Source organism: Octodon degus, unplaced genomic scaffold, assembly GCF_000260255.1.
Source record: "Octodon degus isolate 3935 unplaced genomic scaffold, OctDeg1.0 scaffold00020, whole genome shotgun sequence".
In the NCBI taxonomy this organism is placed as follows: domain Eukaryota; kingdom Metazoa; phylum Chordata; class Mammalia; order Rodentia; family Octodontidae; genus Octodon; species Octodon degus.
Genome location: NW_004524596.1, coordinates 13,725,665 through 13,744,153, shown reverse-complemented (window position 1 = coordinate 13,744,153; position 18,489 = coordinate 13,725,665). Strand labels below are relative to the sequence as shown.

The following is an 18,489-nucleotide window of genomic DNA, read 5'->3' as shown; positions in this document are numbered from 1 at the left end:
AAAAAAAAAAAATATATATATATATATATATAAAAGAATTGTAATAACAAAGCCCACTTGAAGTTTGCTATATATTGCATCTTTCAAAATTTTAAGCAGACATACATTTAGGTAGGAATATTTTCATGTTATATTTAACCAGTTGGCCTTTAATATAGAAAAACTACTAGCTTTCCTTTATTATATTTTGGACACATCATATCCCAGGAACTGAGACCCAGCAAAAAGGTAGGAGACTCTTGAAAGCAATAATGAAAGGGTAGGGAAAATGTTCTTTAAATTTAGGTACATGTGGGTCAGAAGAAGAGGTATACTGTCAAAATGAGATAAATGAAAGTACAATTTTGTGACATGCTTAAAATGCAGCTATAAAAGCTAGATAATAATAACAACAGCTGCCACTCATTGAGTGGCTACAACATGCCAGCGCCATGCTAAGTGCTTTATGTATGTTTTCCTATTTCATCCTTACAGCAAACCTGATTTATTAGGCTCAGTTGATGAAGAAAATAAGACACAGAAAGGTGAAGTTATTTGTCTGAAGTCAACATGTTGGTTAAGAGGAGGAGCTAGTAAATTTATGTCATTTTTAAACATTATAGTACTGGCTCCCCAAAGAGAAAAGAGGACCAAAAAAGAAACCACAGGAAGAAAATAGGAAGAAATTTTGTTCAGTGTACAAAATTACAAAAAGAAGCTCAAGCATCAGATGATTTTGTACTACAAGGTCGTGGCAGCCTGGAAGCTGAGCCCTTTGGGAAGTGGTGGCTGCAGTAACCCAGAGGGCCCAGCGGGTGGGCACCCTCGCTGAGCACTCCTTCCTCACCACAAGCCGAGAAGTTCTCCGAATGTTGGCTTAATACCTCGTGGTTCTAAAGACAGCAATCTCTAAGAGCGGAAAGAAGCAGAGCCCGGGGAAGCAAACTGGGTAGAAATGTTAGAGGAGCCATGAAAGCAGAAAAGCAAAGCCATGCTGAGGACCAGGGAGGGGCGGAGGTGGCGTGAGGACGCTGCCCGGGGTGCTTCGCAGTCTTGCTACACAGGGCAGTAGAGGAGGCCTCACTGAAAAGGTCAAATTGGTACAAAAGCTTAAGGAGAGGGGCCCGGGGAAGAGCAAAGGCTAGGGGAAGGACACACCAAGAGGAGCCGGGCTGCACGGCTGGAGCCCAAGCACCAGATCGTTTCAAGCGACAGAACTTTCTCCTCTCAGCTGCAATCTCTTCAAATTCAGAAAACTTACACAAGTTCAAATTAATGATTAAGAAGGTAATGGTAATCAGAGGATGCTAAAATCCAAAGGAAAAGAATGATGGGAAGCAGGATTACCTGCATAGTTTCAAGATATCTCCTAATAAAAAAATTTAGCCAACCTAACCCCAGACAAAAGACTTCTATTCAGAGCATATAAAGAATATTTAAAAATCAGGCACCCAAAATTCAAAGACCCAATCCAAAAATAGACATCTGAGACGAAGAAATGCAAATGGCAAATAAACATACATATAAATATATGAAAAAATGTTCAACACCACCGGTCACTCGAGAAATGCAAAGTAAAACACCACCAAGATTCCATAAAGAATGGCTGTCATTAAGAAATCAACTAGTAACAAATGCTGGAGGGGCTATGACGAAAAAGGAACCTTCTCTACAATTAGTGGGAGTATCGACCAGTGCAACCACTGTGGAAATCAGTGTGGAGATTCCTAAATAACTAGGATTAGAGGTCCTATTTGACCCAGCTATTCCCCTTCTGGACATTTTTCCAGAAAAATTGAAAATATCATGCCAAAGCAATACACGTGCACCCATGTTAGAGCTAAAAATTAGAAACAGCCCAAATGCCCATCAACTGAGGGATGAATAAAAAAGCTGTGGCATTTTTATACAATGGAGTATTAGTCAGCTATAAAGAAAGATAAATTCGATATAAATTTTATAGGTAAATGGATACAAGTTGAGACCATACTCCTAAGTGACATAAATCAGACTCACAAGTGTAAATATCGTATTGTTTCCCTAGTATAAGAAACTGAAAGAGTAAATAAAATCCAAAAGGTACAATAGATATTGTGAAAGGGAAAGAAACCGCTCAAAAGGAAAGAATAACTGGGATGGGGGAAAGGAGAAAAGGAAGGGGGGAAAAATATATATATATATATATACACACATACAGCTAAAATAACTATACTATCAATTTCTATTGGTTTATTGAAAAGAATAGTTAATGCTTGTGTGATCACTCTTGCATGCCCATATCTGGTAATCTGAGCAACTACTTTGAAGATAATAATATGCAATATAACCACCATTGTTAATTTCCTATCAAGCAATTCTGTATTTTTTTTTTAATTTGTGTGTGTGTGTGTGTGTGTGTGTGTGTGTGTGTGTGGCCAGCTCAGCCCACCAGGGGGCGGGGCAGGCTGCCATGTGGTGCTGGGGGATTGAACCGCGGTCTCTGTGCTTTGCTGAGCTTGTTCTAAGTAGGTGCTTTAGACCACTGAGCCATCTCACCAGCCCCTTGTATTTTTTTCTTATTTTTAATTCTCTTTAAAGTAAATAAAGTGCAAAAAAGTATCTCCTAGTGACATACATACAAATTACAAAGGAAAAATAGTACTACGGTGGAGAACCCTAAAAGACACCTTCTTAAATGAGTGAGCACAATTTAAATCACCAGTCAGATTACCTGATATCACTTCTGTACTATTGTGCCCAAACCTTACTATACTATACAGAAAACACCAAATAAACCCACATTAAGGAACATACTACAAAACACCTGACAAATATTCTTCTAAAAGCAGGGAAAGACTCAGGAATTGTTACAGATTTAGAAAGACATTTTTTAAAAAAAGTCAATACTGGCTTAGATTGACTCACAGACCATGGAAAGAACATAATGGGAAACAACACTCTGACACAGTCTGACATAGTCTGCAGGGATCAAACTCAGGACCTGTGCCTTCCAGGCAGGCACATACGTTGCTGAGCTATATTCCCAACCCCAAATGTTCTTATTATTACACACAGATACATGGACATAGATTCCCTTGAGACATGGGTCACATGCACAGTACTTTAAGTTCTAGGTGGGCAAGCCAGCCAAATAGCTCAGTGGATTAAAGTACCTGCAAGCAGGCTCAGGTGCCAGGGTTTCGATCCCCAGTCTGTAGTGCTGGCCCTGCCCCCGGGGTGCACTGAGATGGCAATTGAGACTGGGCACACTGCCTGTAATCTTAGTACTTGGGAAGTTGTAACCGGCGGATCACTAAGAGTCTGATTTAGTAATGAGACCCTGAATACCCTGTAGATCCTTCCCTAAAATACAAAAAAAAAAAAAGTTCTACCTGGGCATCTACAATGATCCCTTGTAGGTATCAATGAGTGGCAGTGGACCTATGGCACACATGCAGTGGTGGGCTGTTTGTATCACTGAAAACTCTAGAAGCTTCTCCGTCACTGATGCTCTCTCCTCTTGTGGCTATCTCGGGAAATGAGAGCCCACTTGAGGACTTTCATTAGATCAGAACTTTCAGCCTGACACACCTTGAGTATGAGGGCAGCAGAGAAACATGCAGTCCTACATGGGGCGCAAGGCCTCTACACTGGGGACTTCCCATTCTCCTGTGGTTTGTTTCTTCTTGTTGTTTTCTATTTTCATTTACTCCCTCCTTATGGCTGGCTACGTGCAAACTGATGCACTCTGATGACCTGGCCATACATGGACTGGATTCCTAGATGTTTACTCCACTGTGTCCCATCAGCATGGCCAATACAAATTAGGCAACACTCATATGTTAATGCTGCACAAGATACTCTAGTTCTACTAGGACCTAGAATTGCAATTGAAAATCCCCAACTGTGCTACTCAAGCAAGGCTTGCCTGTGCCTATCAGTAAGCTGTTACTTGTTCAAGACAAGCTAAGACAAGCTCAGTACATACAGTACACAGAAAATTTTCACATCATCACGTCTTCAGAGCCTCAGTCTGTAAGTGTTAAACATTTAAAAAGAAACTTACACACTAAGGTCCTTCACCACAGGTAGTTTGTGAATCATTCTAGAGAACAATGCTCCTCAAATTTGGTCTCTAGACTAACAGCAAGTGTTGCCTAAGTAAGGTTCTTAACAACTGACAAGTTTTTCAAGGCAGATTTTTTTTTTTTTTTTTCAGACAGGGTATTACTGTGTTGCTCAGACTGGTCTTGAATTCATTATGTAGCCCAACTAGTCTTGAACTCACAATCTTCCTGCCTCAGCCTCTCGAGTGCTGGGACTACAGGGGTGTACCACCATAGACAGCCATAGCAGGAAATTCCTGAAGGAAGCAACACCATTGATTGAATTCTGAGAAAAGCTCCTAAACTCGCTGAAATCTAGTACTCTGAGTAATGCTACACCATATTTCCTCGGTAAAATAAGGAAAACAAGAGGGAGTCTCTAGGAATGTTAAACATTAAAAACCTAATATAGAGGGCTTATAAGAGGACCAAATCAATATTAATAGTAATTATTATTACTGTTATCACAAGATACCTAAAATGATTAGGAAGTCAGAAAAAAGGAGACAAAATCAGGTCATGCATATAAAAGCATACTGCATTGCTCAGTAGATCAATTAGAAGCCAAATGTTTGCCCTTGTTGTTTTGGGGAAAAGTCAATTAAAAAAAAAAGAAGAAGAAAATGGGATGCATTACATGCTTATGATGTGCATAAAATTCAAAAAAGAAAGTGCTCCAAAAAGAATAACCACTCCTGGCTCTGAGTGCAGGTCACTAAAGATTTAAAGACTGAGTTCCAAAATTGAAATTAAAACTACCTTTGCCACTTGCCTTCAATTTGTAATGACAAAAAGAATTTACTGAAGCAAGCTAAAAGTTTTAACAGACTCACTATAGAAGAAAATTTAGCCATTAATCTGTCATTTCAGTCAAAGCTAAGCTCATTAATAACTCCTATTCAGCTCCAAACTGCCTTCCGTTTTTCTGTTCCTTTCTGATGATAAGGACTCACATATTCAAAAAAATTTTAAGTGAAAGAATTTACAAATTCCAAAATGAACAGGTAAGTAATAAATAATACTAACAACCACACTTTTCTTGGCGGTGTGACCTTTCTAAACATCTGATGAGATTTTAGAATTAAAATCTTTTAAACAGCATGTTTGCCATTATATCACATAGTAATTTTTATAAACACTTCAAATTTGAAGATTTTTTGATCAGCATAAATTTGCAAGATAAAAATGATACCCTGATTATTTAAAGTAATATCAGCTAACACATTTTGAAATATGACAAAAACCAAGAATGGTTTAAACAGAGTTAATTTTGGAAGAAAATTAGTCAGTAAAGCACACTTATTACAGAAATTCAATTTGCTATAAGAAGATAGATTTCTCAAAGTATATTTATAGTATGAGAACTATCTCATGCTATTCATTATTAGCAATAATACTCTGGGGTTATAGGTATCTGTATTTATACGCTTCTCCCACAATGAAAAAAAATTGCAAACAGGCTGGAATCAGAATTTTTAATATAATATCAACATCAAAGAAGGAATAAATTATATAGCTCTTAGCTAAAACCAACTACTATGGCCTCCAAAGGTCTAAAAGCAAATATAATGAGGAATAAATAAGGAAAACAACATCTTTAAATACAAATCACTAAAATGTGTCTTATATAAAGAGCCTCTTTGTATCACATCTCTTTGTGTTAAAAAAAAAAATCCTCAAAGAATGAAAAAAAAAAATTTGGACCCAGGACCTTGTGCATGCAAAGCACAAGCTGAGCTACGCCCCTAACAAGGGAAATTCTTGACTAGAAATCAGGCTGCAGCAAAATGAGGTCTACAGGTCCTCAGCCTTCAGCTCCGCTTGAACTCCAACTGTCCCTATGCAGTGTTCTCTCCTCATACCCTAACCATGCAGGGACTAGTCATCTTCTGCTCCATATCTCTTTGCAACAAGCACAGAATAAAACTCCTTCCTACCCTTTAACTGAGACAAACTGGCATTTTAAAGAACACTGATAATAAGACTTGAAGAATGGAGCAATTGGACATCCATCACCAAAAAAGTGTCAACCAAAACCTCATAATTTATGCAGAAATTAACTCAAATTGGATCACAGACAATACAAAATATGAAACTATAAACTTCGGAAAAATTCAGAAAAATAATTTGAGGATCTAGATCTAGAAGAATTGTTAGACTTAATGCCAAAACACAGCCAACAAAATTTTAATTGGAACTTGTATTTCATCAAAATTGAAAACCTTGGCTGAGGAAAAGACCCTACTCAACAACAGATTTTATGGTAAAAATAGGTAATATATCAACCATTGTTAATCAGCTATTCTTGTTCTGAAAATCTGTAATGTATGTATTGTTGTATATTTCTGTCTGTGTCATTGTATCTTTTTTTTTTTTTTTTTTTTTTTTTTTTTTTTTGCAGTACCAGGGATTGAACTCAGGACCCTGTGCTTGCCCGGCAAGTGCTTATTCTACTGAGTTATCTCCCCAGCCCCTGTATCTAATTTTTGTTCTTGCTTTTGTCTTTTACTTTTCAAAATGAAATAATAAAATCAAATAAAAAATAAATTAAATCAAATTTTATGAAAGGACCCTTTTTTAAAAGGTGAAAAATTTATACGATCTGAAGAGAAACCAGAGTATAAGGACCCTTTTTTAAAGATGAAATCATTGGCTACAATCTAGGATATAACCCAACAAAGAACTTGTATATAGAACATATATAAATCTTTCAAAACTCAATTGTAAAAACACCCCCAATAGTCCAATTAGAATGGGCAAAAGGCATGAACAGACATTTCATCAAAAAAGAAATACAGAAGATCAAACAAGCATATGAAAAGATCCTTAATATCATTAGTTATTAAGAATGAAATTCAAACCATAATGAGATTAATGACACACTTATCAAAATGGCTAAAGTAAAAAAAAAAAAAAATAGTGTCAATACCAAATGTTGGTAAGGATGCAAATGGAAACAAACAATGGTATAGACTCTCTGAAAAAAACTGTTATAATACCCTAAAACCTATAAATACTCATACAACTCAACACTTGTACTGTTCCATATTTATTTCTGAGAAATAAAACTTCAAAAACTTACATTCAGAAAAAAAACTACACAGGAATGATCCTGGTGGCCTTATTAGTAAAGGCCCTAAACTGCAAACACCTAGCTCCTCCAGTAGGCAAATGGTTCAATAAACTATAGTCTATTCATACCATAGGACATAGGACACTGGGCCATCAAAAAACAAACTGTTGACACACACGACAGCTTGGGTGAATGTGAAGGAGTTATGCTGAGTAGAAAAAGCTACTAATAGCTTATATGCTGTATGATTTGATTTGTAGAACATTCTAGAAGTATCAGATATACAGAGATGAAGATAAAGGTAGTGACTGCCAGAGATTAAGGATGAGAAGAGGTAGATAAGGCCATAGAGGGGAACAGGAAGGATCTCTGTGGAGCTATTCTGTATCTACTCTGAGGGTAGACACATGTATCTACATGACAATTTTCAGGTAGCCAATGGGCTGACCTCACTTTCCTCCCTCTCTCCCATGTAGTCCTTAGAAACAGTTATTACATGCTGGGAAGGCAACACTGAGATAAGAAGGGTTACTCAAAAGAGTTGTGGTCAGTCCCCCTAAAAACAAGATGTCTTTCAACATTTCAGCCTGCTGGTCACAGGACTGAGGTACATGGCACAAAGAAACTGCTCTTTCAGGTTTCTCCCGCTGCGGGCAAGTGGTACACCCACAGTTGAGACTCCATTTACTCTGGGCAGCTTTCCTGCACTGTGAGAACCTGTGAGAAGGAGATTCCAGGCTTCTATTGTCCTTTGAAAGCTACCTGAAGTAACAAATCTGCTTCATTTACTTCAATGCATACCAATTTGGTAAGCGACAGTGTAACACAATTTGGTAACTGATGTGTGGTGAACCTACATATGAGAAAATTATGTAGAACTAAATACATATTCAAAGGAGTACATGTAAAATTGGAAAAATGTGAATACCGTTGAAGAACTGATTCATGTCAACTTCTGGGGTGTGATACTGCCCTGGTATTTTGCAAGGGTTACCCCTGGGAGAACTAGGAAAAGGGTGGCCTTCACTGTTTTCTTACACAACATGCAAATCTAACAATTACCTCAAAAGTTTAATTAAAGTAAGAGAAAAGGAAATAAGTTAAATAAATTATAGTAGTTGAGTAAAGTAATTATTTCTGATCTTAACATCTGCAATAAAAGCAGCTAAAAATCTTGCTAGGTTATTTTAGGACAGACCTACCTTTTTAAGAGGATCACCATAAATTACTTAGTGCGGCACATTAAAAGTGCCTCAAATTATTCTATGCTCGCTCCATTGAGAGGTGAGTTTGTTTCTCTCTCTCCTGAATCTAGGTGGATTCCATAATAGCCCTGACCATTAGAATGTCACAGAAGTGACACTGACAATCTCTGGGCCCAGGCCCTAACATACTGGCACTTTTTACTTCTTGAAATCATGACTGGAAGCCAACTGCCATGTAAGTAATGAAATGATACAGAAACCACCATACTAGAATTAAAAAAAAAAAAAAATCAAGCCATTGATTGGATGGAAGATGACAAATGTGGCTCAAGGACATGGAGCACTTCACGTGCGAGTCAAGAAGCACATTCACTCCCCAAAGGAGACCCAGCCCCAAAACCTAACACACAGAATCATGAGCAAAATAAAATGGGGGCTCTCCTCACACAGGCAGGACTCCAGACAACTGGGACCATCTTTTTCCTCTGTCACCAAAGGAGGCTCCTGTGTTCAAGGACAGAGAGCTCCTCCTCTCTTTCTCTAGTGCTGGTGTCTTCCTGCCTCTTAGTTCTCTTTCCCTGAGCTCCAGCTCCAGCCTGAGAACTACACAGGTCGCACAATGCTGGGATAGTGTCCTTGAATCCTAAAAAGACATCAAGGCTAGTTTGTTAACCTTGGCCTTTTCTGGTCTATGACCCAAAATAAAAATAGTTGTTTTTAAACACAAACAAACAAACAAATAAAATTAGTTGGTTTTGTGTATGTGAGAATAAATACATAAATATACACATATATGTAACAGAAAGAAAAGTTTCAAATAATATTTACCTTTACTATTGCAATGGAATCCAGTATTTTCTTTTATTGACTATTCTATTGTTATCTAAACTAGAACCCAATCTTTTGGCTATGAGACCAGAGCTTTGCTTTGTTGAAAATCACACATTTAAACCTGCTTTATAATAGAGAAAAGACAGATGTTGGCAGCCTAAAATGTTGACCTCTGAAAGCAAAATTGATCCATGAGTTGCTTTTCATTGTCTAAGCAGAGAAGAACATGTTCCCATTTTAGCACTAAAATAATCTTTGCTTCCTCTTATTTATTTTTTTTCCTATTCACAAAGCTCCTTCTGACATAACGAAAACATTCACAGGAAAAATAGAGGTGCTCACTAGAAAAAAAATAATAATAATTTGGGGGAATAAAATATTCCAGAAATGCCTTCTACATAAAGGGAAGCATTACAATTTCTTCTTTGGAAATAGGATTGGTTCTAGAAACATTCATTGTGTCCTTATGTGAAATATTCTCACATTTCTTTAAATTTCTTAAATTATTTCCTTAGACGGGCCTCTCTTCTGTACTGATACTACTGAACTACTCACTGCTTCCTGAGAAGTACTTTTGAGGCTAAAGCGAACAACTTCCATCCCTTCTTCATCTCATTCTACTCCTGCCACTGTAATGGTAGACTTGCGAGCCACAAGTTCCAGGCACTGGGGCTAAAGGATAGAGGTGATTGCCAGACATGGCTTTGTGTGAGAAGAAATAGGCCTTTGTGCTTAGCCATGAGATGTCAGTGTTCCTTCTTCGTGGTTCTTGTTGGTACTGCAGCTTCACCTCACAAACCTTGATGAGCACCCTTGGCATGTAGGACAACGCTCTCTGCTAATTCTCTCTTCACTTTCTGCCTCCTCCTCAGCTTATTTCCCCACCTCTTACTAGAGCACAGACATACTCATTCTTATATGCATTGTCTGTGGCTACTTCTACCTTGGTGGTGGAGCAGAATATGTGTGGTCCATAAAGCCTGTAGTATTTACTGCCACTCCTTTAAGGAAAATTTTCAAGCCCCCAACTTAGCATAATACTTCATACATAATTTATGCAAAATTTTTTCAAAATTGAAAAGAATGGAAGGTTTATAAAAGTCATAGTAATAACTGTAACTATTCCCTAGTAAGTGCTCTAATGCCTTTTGATTCTGCCCTTGTAAAAAGCACAGGGCTGGAAATAGAATGAACTCCTAGGCCCAAATCAGAATAGTAGGCATCCATTAAGCAGTACTAAATAAACTACATTCATATAAGCCAAAATATTAACTTTCATGGAATCTTAAGGTGAGTCAATTTCTTCAAAACAGTTAATTTTGAGAGAAGTCAAACATAATATAAAAACATTTATAAATAGCTGAAATCTGAGCTAATACAAATATATGACCCTAAATCGAGAGCACTAAATTAGGTCTGGACTAGGTCCTGACAGTAGAGCTCATCTCTCAGGAAACCGAGGGACAGACAACAGGCAATCAGTGCAAAGACGGGGCTGATCTGTGGGTACACTACAACTTTATTTCTATAGATCTCATATGCTGAAACCTTAAACACCAATATGACGGTATTTGGAGGCAGGGTTTGAGGAACTGATACAGTGTAGATGAGGTGTCAGAAGGATAGAGCTTTCATGGTGGGATTTGGGCCCTTAGAAGAAAAAGAAGAGACAGGTGATCACTCCCTTCTGCAATGCATGCATCAGTAAGAGGCCCTGTGAGGACGTAAGGAGAAGACAGTTTTTAAGACAAGCCAGGAAGTGCAGTCTCACCAGAAACCAAACCTACACTTAGATCTTGGACATTCAGCCTCCAGCACAGGGAGAAATAAACATGCCTTTTTAAGACAGCCATTCTATGGTATTCTGTATTCTGTAATAGCAGGAAGGACTGACTACTAAGTGCAGGGCACTAATAAGTGGGAAGAGCCCAGCCACTGGGTTTGGCCAGGCTTTATGCAGTCCTATGAGGAAATCTGTGAGCTGCCACCATCTCCTCCTCTTCCTTTGCCTTTGCCTCTGCCTCCTCCTCCTCCATCTCCTCACTTCCTCCTCTTCCTCTTTCTCCCTCTTCTTTTGTTTTCCCTTACCAAGCCCCACTACATTGTTCAGGTTGGCCTTCAACTCCTAGGTGCAAGCATTCTTCCTGCTTAGCCTCTCCAGCAGTTGGGACTACGGGCTTGTACCTTCATGCAGGCTAAACTGAGAATTCTAAAAAGCCTTCTTCTTTTATTGTCCATCAAAGTTCAGCCTGAAACTTCTCTGATTTCTTGAACTGGTTATAATTTCTTTTTTCCCTGAAACTTGAAATTATCACCTTTTTCATATATCTTAGAACTTAGTCACTCTGGCTTGTTAATAGGCTGCTTGCTACGTGATTGTCTAATTTCCCAATAGACTATAATGTCTTAGGAAAAAGCACTCTGTCCTACTTATTTTATCTTCTTTATTCTTTCTTTCTCTGATTCTTTAAGAATTGATTTTCATATGCAGAGTTTCTAACAAGGCGTAAGACATAAGTATTCCTACTGCTTGCCATTGAGCCAAACTTGACTGACACACACAAGGGAGGAGTCAAATATCTGGAAAAAATTGGAGCCATTATACAAACAAAAGGAATATAAAATCAAGGGAGGAAATATTTTTAATAATGAAAATTTTTAAATAGACCTTAGTTCTTCCTTTATTGCATTGTTTTATAAGAAAACAACATGAACAGAATAAAAATTCTCCTTTATAATTTAACAGTTTATATATAATATATGCTTTCAATAAAAACTGAGAATTGCACAGGGTAAATCAGTAATCACCACAAAGCCTAAAAATAATTAGATGAATAAAAAATAATTACTTTCTAATCCTCAAAACTGTGTATTTTATTAATAGAGTATTTTCATTTAATTGGCTAAGAATATAGAAGCTGTGTATATTTTATAACAGATTGTAATATTGAATTATAGCTTTGCTGCTTCTCTTATAAAACCAATTGTCTTTAAAGAACAGTTCAAACCTCATGTTTAAATTATTAAATCTTAAAAGTTGGGATGGTTGCTAGGCTCTTAGTATTTCTTAATGAAGGAGCCTGAAGCAGTTATGTGAACCCATGTCCAGCCACCAAAGCGATACAAACACTGCTTTGTTTTGTTTTGTTTTGTGACAGGGTCTTCTATGTAGCCCAGGCTGGCTGAACTCAAGTGATCTTCCTGCCTCAGCCTCCCAAGTGCTAGGATTATAGGCATGCCCAGAGGTAAAATCACTTTGAAAGGCTCTTCATCACAGAGTTGAATAAGTCAATATTCTCACCAACATGGCAAAATAGAAAAGGGTAATATATCAAGTAGTATCAACTTAATGGTGATCAAACCATAGGATTTATTTCCATGAGAAAAAACATACAGGGATTGAAAAAAGGAAGTAGAAAGGGTTTGAAGTTACAGATGTAGGAAGGCTTACAGCACAAAAAGGAAAAAGAGAGCAGGCTACCAGGGAGACAGAGTAGAGGATCCTAATCAGACAATGTACAAGAGCATACATACATAGCCACAGGATTTACCGAAAGTACTAGAAATTAAACCATGAGGCATTCCTAACAAGTTGGGAAACACCAAAAGTTAAGGTGCATTTGTATGATACCTTTTGCTTGAATTAAACCTTATATGGCCTTTACATTTTCTACTGTATAACCTAATCAAGATATTTGAACTGCACCATAAATATATTTCCTGAATAGACTCAGGGTTTCAATTTGTCCAAGCCCTTAATTGAACTAAGGTTAAGTAAAGGTTATTCTAGCAGTTGGAGAAAATACTAAGACAGATGAAATAGGATGGGACACAAAGACCAGGGATAAGGAAATTGAAACTCTACCATTCTCTTTCCTTATTCCTATTCCAATTACCATTCTAGATTCTACTAGAAATGGATAGCACTTTAAATCAACCCTTTCAAAATTCTGATGGAACATTTCTCCTAAATTCCTTTACATTCTCTGATGGACATGTGCATATCATACACAGTCCATTGTACCATAACACCCAGGGATAGTGGTGGCAGCCGCAGACTATCAAAGCTTTCTCAAACAAAGATACCAAACACGGCTACAAATAAAGATGAATAAAATACTGCCCAAAGAGTTAGCTGGGTTTACAAGAAAACACTACCACCACAGAAAGCAAAACAACACTGTGATACAGATGTATATAAAGATATGGTTTGCTATGTAGCCATATCAACTACATAAATGCGTATTATAGTGTCTCAGTTCCTTTTTACTCCTTGCTGAGACAAATACCAGCCACTCAAAATGAAGGAAGGAAAGGTTTATTCAGCTCATAGTTTGTGGAGGTTTCAGTCTATACTTGGCTGGCTGGCAGGCAAAGTGGCACACAGCAGAGGGCAGTAGCTCATGGCAGCAGAAAACAGCGAAGAGCAAAGTGAAGGGTCTCTAGCCAGCCTCTCTCTCCTCCTTATTATATATAAACAAGCTACCCTGGGGTTGGGGGTGTAGAACTCACACAGTGTCCATGCCCTCCTCTTACACAGGATGAGGAGGTTTACAAACTAAGAATCCTGGCTCTCTGCTGAGTAACTTAATGAAGCTTCTAAACTTCTCAAGTTGACACAATGTATCAACCAGTACATACAAATTGAAATTTAGTAGCAAGTGTAAGTCTTGGAGAGGATAGGTAAACATGTAAGTTTTGTAAATGTTAAAAAATGCTAACAAGATATTTTTAAATAATCTGAGAAAATGATGAAATGCTATATTTTCTTTAAAATTAAATCAACTCTTGTATAATAAAACAAATTTATAGATTGATATGCACGAATTAATTCATTTGTTTGTTTTTGCATTGCTAGGGACCAAACCCTCAGCCTTACACATGTTAAGCAAGAGACCTGCCTCTGAGCTACATCCCTGTCCCTGTACAGTTTTCTAAAAGTTATTTTATCCTACAATAATCCAGGAAAAAGTCATGTCATAAAATGGACTACCAAGGAAAATTTTGAAAAAATGTAGAAATACAATGGAATGGAAAAATAAGGCACAACAATACTTTTCGAGAAACCAGTTCAGAGTTCAGAGCCTGGGAGATGGCTCAGTGGAGTAAGTGCTTCCCTAGCAAGCGCAAGGGTCTGAGTTCAATCCCTGGTTCTGCAAAAAAAAAAAAAAAAAAAAAAAAGAAGAAGAAGAAACAAAACCAGAGTTCAACATATTTTAACTAAGACATAAGTTCAAAAGAGTTCTTCAATTAAGGAAAAAAAAAAAAAGAATCTAATTGCAAATGTACCAGATTTAACTGTGTGCTTTTTTTTTTTTTTAAAATCCAAAATGTGTTTATTGGGATGGCTTCCCACTCATCTTGATTGAGGGTACTGTCAGTGCTGCTTCCTCCTGAAGGAACATCCTTCTGTGAGCCTTGCTTTCCCTCCTGTAGGCTGGCACAGGACAGTGGAGCAGCCGACACACAGAACTACCATCTGTGCATGGCTAAAGACCATGGTGATTTTACAGCATCCTGGGCACTTCATGTCCATGAAGTAGGAACTGGGGCTCTGCACCAGGCGCTTCTTCTTGTGTTTCCTCTTCTCCTCCTCAGGAGAGGGATGAAGGAGATCTTTTGCAAGAGGCATGTTCTCGTGAGGAGTTCGTCACCACCGGGAATTAACTGTGTGCTTGTATTGGTAGCCTCAGATGGAAGAACTTTGGTAGATTCTATAAAACGTACTCATGAGAGCTTGATTAATGATATTAAAGAGATAATGTGGGGCGAGCAAGCACTTTAAACCTATATTCTGTGGTTCTGTACTTATGTTTTAGTCAACTGTGTTACAGGCTATTGTCCCTGCTCATGTATTTCAATATTTTCATCAAGTGAGCCTTATTTGTACTTACTTCCTGAACTTATTTAAATGAAAAATGAAATTCCAAGAGTCTAGAATAGATAATAAGCTTGTATATGAACTAAAACTCAAGTATTTTCCAATACACAGTATAAAGCTTTTCATATTCAACTCAACTTAAAGTGTAAATCTAATGTCATCCCCATGAATGAAACATGGAAAGACTAATTCTGAGTAAGAATTACAAAATCGCCCAAAAGTATGACAAAACAGATTTTATCCAGTGCTATTGTGCCAAAAGCCTTTCATGTAAGACTCCTGAAAAACCCACATGGTTCCACAGCACAGAAACCACACAGGATCACCTTGCACAACCTCATATTCACTCAACTGGAAGATATGGGACACCCTGGATAATATTAAAAGAATTTCACCATTTGTACCAGAATTGTCAGATGACAAGTACCAAAGAACAAAATTCTCATTTTGGTATATGGACATGAGACAACATGTGATCTCTGTGATTTGTACTAAGTAGTTAAAAAATATAAAATTATAAAGAAAAGGTACCATTTTCTAAGAACTGTACTGATTTCCTTAGTGTACGCATGTCCTTCATACTAGCAGAGAACAATTATCAAGTATGAAGCTTAAAACTTGAGCTTGACTATTATCTGAAGCTTCAATTAATTTTAAATGATCAAACAACTGCATGCCAAGGGGCAAGAAACGCTAGGTCTTTTGCATGACCCCACAAAGTAACAGGCAGAAAAAGTCACCCTCCAAGATCAGTATATGCACCACTAAAAACATTTAAGAAGAGAACTTCACACAAATGGCTGAAGCCAGTTCTAAAGACAATCCTTGTTAGCATAATTACTCAAATAGTACTCATAAATTTCTCCTGATATCTGCCTATTGAGGATAAAGACTGATTAGAAATATTACATTTTCTTAGAGACAAAAAGAATTGAATTCTTTAAAAAAGAATGAACATAGGTCATTAATTTTAGAACTGCAGTTGAGCTTAAGTAATAAGATCTCTTACAATAAAAGAGATTTTGCTAATATCATGTGGTTACCTGTATTTTTATTCACATAAATGTAGTGCTTTCACTATGCCAACCAAATAGAAGTTGACTGATTATACATTTGAGAAAAGTCCTCCCCATGTCTCCATCACATCATTGCCAAATTCAAGACTTGAATGTGTTTGGGATAATTTGGCTATTTCCAACTATCAAAAGAGACCAATCTCCTATGGGAATATTGACCAATAATTAAGGAGATATCAGTTGCCTTAGCAACAGATTCCTTCCCAAATAAGCACTGTTTTCATTCAGCAGCCTTTAGCCAAAAGGGGAATTAAATCACTGAAATCAACAATTCCTTTTGTTTAGCAAACAGAACAGCTTTCCAGGTCTCAAGAAAACAGATCCCTCACAATTGGTCCAGCATTGCCCAAGGTAGCAGTTATTTGATTGAATAAGCCAACCTCTTGAATTACAGGATTTTATCTTCAAAACCACTGGTAACAAAATGGCTAACTTTTGCCAAAAAGAAATAACAAGAGAGAATATCTCCATAGTGATACTAATGATATATTTAGCTCTGTAGATCTTCACTTTACATCAACAATATATGTGTTTCTGTCTGTGTCCATGTAGATTGATGTAGTTCTGGATGTATAACAGCAAAGGCTTAATCAACCTGTTCTGTTAGCCAATGAATACCTTCTTTTACTTCAACTTCTAGGTATATGTCCAACCTCACATTATCTAGGTTGAACCAATATTTTAACTGATCATCACCAAAAGTAAGAAAGTTAAGAGCTAGCTTTCTAAATACTGCTATAACCTGACCAACTCTCCAACCTGAAGTCTTGTCACTATAAGAAATCAAGCACTGCTCTTTTTCTGATACTAGTAATAGGAAAGCTCACCATGACTGATCTTTCTACAGATGCAGAGGACCACCTGAGTGACTCTCCTTGAAAGAAGAGCAATTATCTCCATTTTGACTGTACCTGACCCTATTTCCATGTGTTAATATGTACAGAGTTGGCTAGGGCTTTTCCCTATCCTTTCAACTGGCTTTAGGCAATGCATCTTGGTGTAGCCGAGGTGCTCGTGCTAGTCTCTGAACACAGCACACGTGTATCCCTGATAACCCACACCTGCTGCTCTTCAATATGAGTCAGGTCTAGATGGGACAAAGAGTCAATGCTCCATGTTGTTGGATGGGATCAAGCCTCAAGACAGGCTCTGACTTCCTGGGGCTTGAAAGATTACATACCAGAGCTGAAGCACTGGACCCCAAAACATTAGATACTATCTCAGTTGTGTAATGCAGATTACTCTCTGCATATCCTTCTTTCTGCATACTGCAGAGGTAAATACAAGCCTACTTACCTAGCCCAGCTCCTAGTACTCACCTACTTCCTGCCATTATCAGTCATTCATCCTCAAGCCACTCCTCTTTCATAACTGAATAAAACCTGGGTTCAGCCTTGAGTCAAGGCCTTTGTCCTGGATAGCCATCACCATGGCTGGACTTAGGGCCCCTTGGCTCCCCATAACTATAACTATGCTTTAGTGTCTTTATTCTCTCCATGAGTTGCACTGGAAGCATTAGACTGGAATTAACTTGGTGAGAATCCAATAACATATACTTGGGATTACAAATATAAACTGCCCAGACCAAGAGGAGGACCAAGAAGGGCCCTCTCTACATAGATACAAACTCGAACTTTCATAGGCTCTTCAGGGTACAAATTTACTTTAAAAGAAAGAAGCGAAACATTCTTGTCACAATATGCTTATACCCAACCATGATCACTGATGTCTTTATTTTAGGCTATCTCCATAATGAATGGCCACAGCTTTCTAACCTTATTCCACAACAATATTCCATGCTACAGTCCTACTCATTAACACAGGCCTCTACTTCGTCCTTGGTGTGGGTCCACCCACCTACTGCTGACAAGCATCTGAAATGACAATACACACAACATCACACAGCATTATGTGTGCTTGTTTCATGTCCAGTCTTTGACTTTCTTGCCTAACTGTGACTGCCTTTTTTACTATTTGCCTGCTTCCTAATTTTTTTTCCTTAAATGCAACAATAATATATACTTCTCAAAATAAATTAAGATATTCATGCACAGTGGCACACATCTGTAATTCCAGCTACTGGGAGACTGAGGAGGGAGTTGGCAAGAATGTCCCTTTGTCTTTTTGAGACAGGGTCTCACTATGCAGTTCAGGTTGGCCTTGAGCTAAGTTTGTAGCTCAGGTTGACCCTGAAATCACAGAAATTCTCCTGCCTGCCTGCCTCAGCTTCTGTGATTACAAGCATGTACCACCACACTTGGCAGGGGTTGGAAAGTCTGAGGCCAGCCTGGCAACTATAAGTAAGACCCTGACTTAAAATATATATATATATGGTTAAAGACGAGAGAAAAAAATATAT

At 37.8% G+C, this 18,489-nt stretch overlaps 2 protein-coding genes across 3 annotated transcripts in view; both read right to left on the bottom strand.

Moving 5' to 3' along the window:
• Nucleotides 1-18,489, bottom strand: part of Camkmt (calmodulin-lysine N-methyltransferase) — a 440,203-nt gene that overhangs the window by 244,734 nt on the left and 176,980 nt on the right. The gene's annotated exons all lie outside the window — the stretch shown is intronic.
• On the bottom strand, nucleotides 14,497-14,805 carry LOC105741710 (40S ribosomal protein S27-like). Its single transcript, XM_012513912.2, has one exon. The coding sequence runs from the start codon at nucleotides 14,803-14,805 to the stop codon at nucleotides 14,551-14,553; it is 255 nt and encodes an 84-aa protein (XP_012369366.1). The 3' UTR covers nucleotides 14,497-14,550.